At 38.5% G+C, this 9639-nt stretch overlaps 2 protein-coding genes across 2 annotated transcripts in view; both read right to left on the bottom strand.

Annotated features, from left to right (window-relative positions):
* Positions 1-1807: 1807 nt before the first annotated feature.
* On the bottom strand, positions 1808-8692 carry LOC148292489 (TMV resistance protein N-like). The gene is made up of 4 exons (XM_088245431.1): positions 7741-8692; positions 5589-6696; positions 5220-5504; positions 1808-5095 (listed from the first exon to the last, which is right to left on the bottom strand). The coding sequence occupies exons 1-4, from the start codon at positions 8208-8210 to the stop codon at positions 3644-3646; spliced, it is 3315 nt and encodes a 1104-aa protein (XP_088101557.1). The 5' UTR covers positions 8211-8692; the 3' UTR covers positions 1808-3643.
* A 494-nt stretch (positions 8693-9186) lies between these two features.
* The window catches only part of LOC110774281 (putative CoA ligase CCL6), a 41317-nt gene continuing 40864 nt past the window's right edge, over positions 9187-9639 (bottom strand). The window contains 1 exon segment of the mRNA XM_088245434.1: positions 9187-9573. Within this exon segment, the coding sequence (XP_088101560.1) occupies positions 9526-9573 (48 nt within the window). The 3' untranslated portion in view covers positions 9187-9525.

Genomic DNA, 9639 nt, shown 5'->3' with positions numbered 1-9639 from the left:
CTTCATCACAAGGGTCATCATCAACTTCTTCTAGTGATAGCAGTGAGGAAGAAGAAATTTGCAGAGGACAAAGGAGATCAACAAGAGCTCATCAACCATCCACAAGGTACCCATATCTAGTGATTATATTTTGATCACTAATGGTGGCACAAATTTTGCTCTATTTGTAGATGCAGACCCAATTATGTTTGAAGAGGCTTCAAAGGATGAAAAATGGGTGAAGGCTATGGATCAAGAAATTGATTCCATTAAGAAAAATGACACATGGGAGCTGGTTGATCTTCCTCAAGGAAAGAAGCCTATAGGAGTAAAATGGGTGTATAAGACCAAGCTGAATGCTCAAGGAGAAGTTGAGAAATACAAAGCTCGCTTGGTAGCTAAAGGCTACAAGCAAAATTATGGAATTGATTACAATGAAGTTTTTGCTCCAGTTGCACGCTTTGACACCATCCGAATGGTGTTAGCTCTTGCTGCCCAAAATTGTTGGAAAGTCTTTCAAATGGACGTTAAATCAGCGTTCTTGCAAGGTGTTTTAGAAGAAGAGGTATATGTTGCTCAACCTCCAGGTTATGTGCAGGGAAATGAAGAAACAAAAGTGTGTAGATTGAAGAAGGCTTTATATGGTTTGAAACAAGCTCCAAGAGCTTGGTACAGTCGGATTGATGCATTCTTCCAAGAGTATGGGTTTCACAAATGCCCATATGAGCATACTCTTTACACCAAGAAGAACTCTCAAGGTGAGATTTTGATTGTCTGTTTATATGTGGATGACTTAATATTTACTGGAAGCAATGCTCAAATGTGTGATGATTTCAAGATGATTATGTCACAAAGATTTGAAATGACAGACCTTGGTTTGCTTAATTTCTTTCTTGGAATTGAAGTCAAACAAAATGAGAATGGTATCTATATTTCTCAAAAGAAATATGCAAAGGAATTGTTGAAAAGGTTCAGGTTGGAAAATGCAAAGTCAATTGCTACTCCAATGGAGGTTGGTGTTAAGATAGGAAAGAATGATGAAAGCACAATGGTAAATCAAACTTTGTTTCGAAGTCTAGTGGGTGGCCTCTTGTATTTAACTACAACAAGGCCAGATCTTACATATGCAGTAAGCTTCCTCAGCCGTTTCATGGAGTCACCAAAAGATGTTCATTGGGAGCTTGGAAAGAGAATCCTAAGATATGTGGTTGGAACTATCAATTATGGTTTGCATTATTATCCTGTTCAGAATCTAAATTTGATTGGCTACAGTGACAGTGACTTGGGTGGAGATGTTGATACTTGCAAAAGCACATCTGGTTATGTCTTTAGCATTGGCTCAAGTGCGATTTCATGGTCCTCTAAAAAGCAATCTATAGTGGCACTTTCAACTACAGAGTCTGAGTATGTTGCTCTTGCATCAGCAGGTTGTCAAGCTAGGTGGCTGAAAAGTATTTTAGAAGAGATGGGTCAAGTTCAAGAAGGCCCTACAAAGCTGCTCTGCGACAACAAATCAGCTATTTGTCTTTCCAAAAATCCAATGTTTCACAGCAAGAGTAAGCATATCAAGATCAAGTTCCATTTTATCAGAGAGCTAATCAAAGACAAAGAAGTTGAGGTTCTGTATTGCAAGTCCCAAGATCAGCTGGTAGATTTGTTCACCAAACCATTAAAGAAGGACCTGCTCATCAAGATGAGGAAATTAATTGGCGTAAATGAAGTCTAGCTTAAGGGGGGATGTTAAAGTAATCTAGACTTCATTAATAGTCGGCTGGTAACTTTGAAATAGTTGGCAGTTTGTTAGTAGTTGTGTGTTAAAATAATGGTGTGGTAGAAGTTAGTTGAATTAACTATGTTTGGTTTTAGTTGTGTTTTTAATGTGCTAGGTCGGTAGTGGCTATTATATAAAAAGCCACCCTTTTCTCTTCATTTTGAATCAAGTCAGAACAACATCATTATCTAAAATAGCTTTCCACTACTTCCTGTCTTTTGAGTATCACAAGAGAACAAGTTTCTTCTCTTACCTATTATTACTCCCACATAATCGTACCCACCACCAATAATATCATTCCTTTATTCCATCAAAACAGAGCAAAATGAACTGAAGCAAGATCAAAGTCCACAACCAGCAACACACCGTAACAACACAGCAAGGCAGCACAAAGCAGCAAAGCAGGGCAAAATATTCTGCACATCAGATTACAGCAACTGGAAGAGATGAACCAAGAGGACCAACCAGCCATAGACAGTGTCGGAGAATGACTAATAGGACTGTAATAACAGCAACCCCAAATTCTTGATAACAAAATCTTGACGCGATGGTACAACACTCATGTGGTTCTTACAATCACGCAACCAAAACGTCCGCAACTTGAAAATTTTGCTGGTGCATATGGGAAGACTAACCAAAATTTCTTCCTCAAGGAAATCAGTACTTTCTGATAAACTGCATTTCCCCACACTGAATCCAATTAGCTTGGGGAACGGTAAGTTGCCTTCAGCATAACTTTCTGTTTCCAATATATTTGAGAAATAGCTAGGCAGGCATTAAAGAGAGGGAGTCTTCTTATGAAATCTTCAAGTTAGTTCGAATCCCAAGGAAGGTTCTGCACTCCACGAAACTTTAGACTTCACCATTTTTGGAAATGTAGCCAGTTTTGAGCATCCACAGACAAAATGTTTCTCTACATGTTGCAGCTCAAAAATGCTACATGTGTGTAACAAAGGACGAGCTTTCATTTTCTTCTGCGACAATAGTTTCTTAATTTCCTTCTTTCTTCTCCCCAACATTAGGCAGCACGCAAAGCACTAATCAACAATGACGGGAGAACTAATGCAGCAATGCCAAGGAGAAAACAAGGCAGAGCCAAACAGCAACCTGTTCTGCTATCAAGAACAAAATGCAGCCGCAGGAAGAGAAAAGTCCACAGCCAGCAACACTAACCAGCAAAGCAGGTCAAAAGCGAGGAACTGTGAAAAGCAACTAGCCAAAAACAGTGGCGCAGCAAGGAGAGAGCAACCAAGAGGGACTGCAATAAAAGCAACCCCGAACTGAAGGAAGGAAAGTAGAATCACTAGTAACAAATCATCCACAAAACCAAGCAGCAGGAAAGAAAAGACATCCAGGAAACCAGCAGAGCAGTGACATGAAAAGGAAAGCAAGACCATGCTAGCCATCAGGAATAGTAGGCACCAGAACACTAAGTGATCACAGACTCAGGGAGAGATTTCCACGCCACAATTGCTGGGAGAGTAGCAGGTTGAGGCTTGAAGCTTTAAAGAATATTGCTCGGGAAGTATAACTTTATTCCCTAGTGGGCACCATCTACTCCGAAACAATAAGGTGCAGACCAATCTCCTCCCTCTTATCTCATCTTTAATAAGAGCAAAACTGCACCATTCCAACAATACATTCTACAATGTCCACCATTCAAAACTTGATTGAAAAGAAACCAAAATCCTCATGTTGAATTAACACAAAAACCATAACAAATAATAATCACTGAATTCTACCCGCAGGCTTGAGAATGTCATCTTGTAAGAAGGATGCAAATCCTTAGCATCCCAATCACATTTCAAGGCTACTGATCTTACGCTTTGGAGGATTGATCAGCTGGTATGCTGGTATCTTCAAGGACGCACCCATGCCTCCATACTGACGTATTCATCCTGGTGGCATTACTAGGTGGACTCCGCAGCTTTTCACAGCTTTGCTAATGCGCACAAAATGAACTCGAAGTGTAGGCAAATAAGGTGGCATCACCCGTGAGCTTTTCGCTCTTCCTTTCATGCATTCGTACTCCCATAAGGATTCCCTGACCGACATTATTACAAAGAATGGAATATACCACAGCCATACTACAGTTAACTCTTTCCCTGTAGAATGTGTATTATCAGTGTGTCGTTCATCTAAGTAAATATCAATAGAAAAATCCCAGATGTTAAGTTTGGGCTTAGTATCAAAATGGAACCTATTTTTGGTTTTTTCAAGAAAAGCACAGAGAGCCAATCCTTTGTTCTCAAATTTGAAGTTTTGAGGGATTTTAATGGAGAATGCACATTCGCGAAGATCCTTCAAATCCTGACGACAACTGAACCACTTTGGAATTCCACTTCCTGGAAATACAACCTCGACATAAGATTGCTGAGACGAGAGAAAGAGAGAGAAGAGATTGACCTGATTTATGAACATATTTTTCTTCTTTGCAATGCGAACCAGATTGTCACACAGTCTCCAACAATTAGTCAAGTTCATTTCAGGGATCATTTGAGACTCTTTACGTTCCAAAATGTTGGACAATTTTGAAACTCTTTCCAATGATACACAATCACTCACATCTAAAACTTCCATTTCTTGTGGAAGATCTGGAATTTCTCTAAGTCTCTTGCAACAAACCAACCGAAGTTCATGCAAGTTGACAAAGTTGCTAATGCATGCGGGAAGACTAATGAAATTGCTTCCTGATAGATCAAGTCTTTTTAATGTGGCCATGCAATCAAGAGTCAAAAGAAAATTGGTAATTTCTGAAAGATTAGATCCCCCCACACTGAATTTAGATAGCTTGGGAAACACTAAATTGCCTCTGTGAAGAGTCACAAGTGATTCTGCAGTCCTTGAATCTTCAGATTTCACCATTTTAGGAAATGTAACCAATTTTGAGCATCTACTCAAAGAAATTTCCACTAGATGCTGCAATTCATAAATGCTGCATGGAAGATTTGTAAGGTTTTCACATCCGGTTAGATACAACGTCTTGAGACTAGTAAAATGTCGAATTGATGATGAAGGCAATTCTTTGATGGAAGTCTTCGATAGATCCAGGTATGTCAAAGATTCCATCTTTCCCATAATTTCAGGGAAATTCTCAAGATTTATGCAGCCTTCAAGATTCAACTTCAGCAGAGATTTCAAGTTGACAATTCTTGGAAACAGAGTAAGACTACGGCATCCGGTGAGACTCAACTTAACAAGCTTATGAAGGAATCCAACAGAAGGATGAAGCTCAACTAAACTTGTACAATAGTTTAGATTCAACTTCTCTAAATTTGGGACTCCAGAGAAGTTAGGGGTTTTTGTCAGGAATTTGCTGTTCTCCAAATTTATAAATTTCAAACTCTGCCCCACAAAACAGAGAGAAAAAGAGAGAGGATCACATCATAAGCTCTTAATAAACTCCCAATATGCTGAAAAAGAAAAAGAAAAAAAATAAACTCTTGAAAAAAGCTGTAATTTTAAATACCTTGAATTCCAAATCCAGTTGTAAAATGCGGCTATGAGGCATAGTAAGACCAACAAGTTTCTTTGGATTAAAATTTGCTGGCAAAGATTGCAATGGATATTCAGGCCACCTGAGGAGCCGCAACTCATTGGGAAGATAATCAACTTCTCCAGATAAGCGTGCATTACGATTTAAAAGAATTTGAAGATTTTTCATCTTTGAGAAGCTTTTAGCATTCAAGCATATCTCATCTGACTCAAGGCCAGCAGGCAACTTCACCATGATACCTTTGATCTTATCTGTTCCCTAGTATGAAAAAGCAATAGTATTAGCAAAGGATAATTTTTTGTGAAATAATTATAGAAGTGTTTCAAATTATATTCTACTTACTGTATTTTCAGTTAAAACATGGTTAACATCCTCGTGAAACCACAACCTACTACGCTTTCCAGGCTCAGTTGGCGACTCTTGGCGAACTACTTCTTTACCCATTTCTTCTATCAAGTCATGCATCCAAATCCTGCCTTCTTCCGTAATATTTATAAGAGCCTTTTCCACGAGTACTTCAAGATCATACTTAGGGTTTAGGTCACAACCTTCTAGTATTTCAATCACATAGTCCTTGCCTACACCTTTAAAGAAACATGCAATATCAAGGAAAACTTCCTTCACCGCATCTTCTAGTGCACTATAACTTATTTTGAGAATGTCTTGAATCTCTTGGTTAGGCACTCTTCTGTAACCATCTAATGCACATTTCCATTGATCAATACTTCTACCACATAGATGTGAACCTAAAACCATAAGAGCTAATGGAAGACCTTGAGCATAGTCTACTACATTGTTTGCAAGTTCCACATAATCACCATCTAAGTGTCCATTTCTTGAAAATGAATTCCAGCTGGTGAAAAGCTTTAAAGATTCGTAATGGTCTAACTTCTCAACCTCATACATTAGATTGACTTGATGTGCAATTAGCAAATGCTTGTCTCTTGTCGTTAGTACAATTCTGCTGCCTGTACCAAACCAATCAGACCCTCCAACTAATTTGTTTAATTGGTCCAATAGATTCACATCATCAAGAACTAAGAGAAGCTTCCTACCTTTCAACATTTTCTTTATCACATTGACTCCTTTGTCAACATTGGTCACCTTTACTTCTTTCACCCCTAGAATCTCAGAAAGAATAGTATTTTGTAGTTCGACTAAGCCTCCATATGGCATTGATCTTTCTCTAACATCTTCTAGAAAACAGCTACCTTCAAACATATGGGCAGTGGAATTATAAACAGCTTTAGCAATTGTTGTCTTACCTATTCCACCAGTTCCCCATATCCCTACCATGCGAACATCGTTTCCCCCAACACCCAAAAGCTTACTTATCTCGTGCACACGAGACTCTATTCCAACTGGGTATGTCGCTACATTCAAATAATTATGGTTTAATACTTGTATTGAAATCTCTTCAACAATGTTGTGGATAAATTTTGCTTCATGCCTGCAAGGTTAACAATATATGAAAGTTAATGATGAATATATATATATCTATATATATGAGTGCTCAATCGCTAATCAGTACGTAAGTTAATAAGGTTGCTAACCACTCATTTGATGCACTCCACAATGTCATATAATGATCCAAAATATTTATTTTTCAGGTCATAATTCAAGGAACATCTCTACAAAAAAAGAAGAAAAAAAGTAGACAAATCGGAAATTGTTTAACCATTTGATTATTCTTGCGAACATTTTCATTGTTTATAGGAAATATTGTGTTCGTCTATTCGTCTGATTAAAGATAGATTAAGTGTTGTCTAATTTCACTAATTTGTTTTTTCAAGAGTGATCATTGAATGATAACCTAAAAAATTGAACGGTATGCAAATATGAGATGACATAATAGAGTGGGTACAAACAAGTGGTTAGTCGTATTAACTTACTTAGCGCTTCCTCCCCCAACGCAGCAACTGCTTCCCCTATTCCCCACTCTTCCAAACCATCCACCACCTCCCCCACCTACCCTAGGGGGGTGGAGCTGGGGAGAGGAGGAGCTACTTTAAGAAATGAAGGGCTTAATTTGGGTTTTTGTAAGTTTTATGGTACGTTGAAGTAAGAAATGAAGGTCAACTTCTACAATTTGTCCAAGTTGATAATAGAAGATGAATTAGTCATAAAGGGAATTTATTCCTTCTGAAAGGGATAATTTTTGTTGATGCCATAGCCCAGCATTACGGGACAAAGGAGTCCAGCATCTCTATGTGTTCAGTGTAACAGCCGGCGACCATGCCACCCCTTTTCTTTATAAATAGGGCATTTACTCCAGGTACTAAATATGGTTTTCCTATCTTAACCTTACTATGCCCAAATAAGGTTTTCTTACGTGTGAGGCCCAACGCCCGATTTTGAATTTTCCAATCAAATTCAATCCTAAGCACCTTAGTACATGGGTCCTAATCCCACACTAACAGTTGCAATTTCTATTAAAAGATAAAGAGTAAACAAGTTCAGTAAGCAGATATAGTGCGTGGTTGAAAATATATACCCGTTGGAGAAACACCACCCGGACAGATTGGCCACTTTCGTAAGAGCTCTCCTCCATCTTTGCACCTTCCCCATGTCATCTTTGAACTCGCATTCATAGTCAGCAAATGCCTGACCGAAACTTCCCTTTTGATTCCGTACATCCGACGGATTCACCTTGAAAAAAATAGGCCAAACTATTTGTTCCCTTGATTCTTTACTTTCAAGGATCTTGACGAGTTCATCCAAACACCACTTTGAAGACGCATAATTTTCGGAGAATATGATGACAGAACTCTTCGACTCTTTGATTGCTCTGAGAAGCGCCGGCGATATTTCTTCCCCTCTCTTAAGAGCGTCATCTCTGAAGGTTCTAATTCCTTTCTGAGTCAAATTGCTGTGCAGATGATCAGTAAAGTTGAACCGCGTGTCCTCGCCTCTGAAACTCAGAAACACATCGTACGTCATTGAATGCATGTTATTTGATTGCATACACGAGCACGAAACAGGCTGATCAAAGAGCTGGGAAGGGAATGGCCTCTTGGTTTCTTTTATTTTAATAAGAAAGCATCTTATGAGCGAGGGAAGCTGCGAGAAAGTTTGCTGAAACTTCAACCTCCTTAGTGAGAAGAACACTGCGAAGAAAGGAAGAAATAACCCAAGAAAAAAAGGAAAGGACAGTGTGCTTACGTTGGAACTTCAAACATCTTTTCAGTCCAATTATGGGAGCAATAATTGATTAGTTTGGTGTGTTTTTATGAGCGAGGGAAGCTGCGAGGAAGTTTGCTGCGAGCTTCAACCTCTTTAGTGAGAACACTGCGAAGTCAAAGAAGGGAAGACAAGGATGGGAAGAAAGAAAAAAAGAAAAAGGAAAGGCCAGTGTGATTCCGTTGAAACTTCAAACATCTTTTCCAGTTCAATTATGGGAGCAATAGTTGACTAGCTGGGTAGTGGAAATGTCCAAAACGACACAGGTTCATCCTATATAATAATTTTTATTTTCTGATGAATTATGGGGAAATCCTTTTCACCAAACAAAGACAGGATCATGTAGTGAAATAACAGAGGAGTTTGATCAAGGAATTTATTAACTCGTTATCTATGCTTTAATTTCATTCTAAACCAAATTGTTGTATTACGTCACAAGTGGTCTTTGAGATTGATGGATTTTCTCTCAAGTGTATTCCGGAATTTGTTCTTGGATCTAGACATTTATCCGTTCGTGTTTCTGTGATGTGTTAGAAATCATCTTCGAAATTGGACGGGTATCCTCATCTCTAAAGCTTAGGAAGACATCATATGTCCATGAACGGGTGAAAGAAGAAGCGGAAGAGGCTCCTAATTGTTGGTTGTCATTGATATTTTACATTGCATAAACCAAGATCTATTGAGAATCAGTTATCATTGGTTTTGGGGCTATAGCAATGTAGATACAATTGGTACTTGAGAGATCAGAAGTAAAGTAGCCATTAATTCTTTATCGTCTTTAACTTCCATACACATGGTTTGGTAAGCAAGCATTTCTTGTCAAGTATCTGACATTTATACTGAAAGAGTGAATGAATATAGCATTTCTGTGTGTATTTGCAAGCACAAATAACTGACATTGGGGCAATATATATATATGGTTTCTCAAACCAGAACTTTCATATTATCTTTATTTATACACAAACTAACTTAGACAGACTCACAGGGATCCAAATCCAGTGTCTTCGTGGGTAGCACCTGCCTGCTATCAGCAATCACATCTTTGGGGAATTGTGGTAAAAAGGTCTTATCCAGTAGCTTCCGGCTTTTGACATTGCTGTCATACCCTTGCTTCCTTTACTTCACTGTACAGTTTATCAATGCGGTCCTGCAGATGATATTCCGACAAATATAAAATTAACATACTTAACAAACTTCAGCTTTTACTATTTAA

Source organism: Prunus avium, chromosome 8 (assembly GCF_965620075.1).
Source record: "Prunus avium chromosome 8, drPruAviu1.hap1.1, whole genome shotgun sequence".
NCBI classification, from domain to species: domain Eukaryota; kingdom Viridiplantae; phylum Streptophyta; class Magnoliopsida; order Rosales; family Rosaceae; genus Prunus; species Prunus avium.
The sequence above is the reverse complement of the archived record's forward strand: the minus strand, read 5'-3'. Positions and strand labels throughout refer to the sequence as shown.

Bases quoted from the DNA above. Each gene is read 5' to 3' on its own strand.
- LOC148292489 (XM_088245431.1), bottom strand. From the start codon at position 8,210: ATGCAATCAAATAACATGCATTCAATGACGTACGATGTGTTTCTGAGT. The intron at 6,697-7,740 runs GTATATATTTTC...TTAACCTTGCAG, and splicing joins GGGTGGTGTTTCTCCAACGG to GCATGAAGCAAAATTTATCC. The intron at 5,505-5,588 runs GTAAGTAGAATA...TTTTCATACTAG, and splicing joins ATGTTTTAACTGAAAATACA to GGAACAGATAAGATCAAAGG.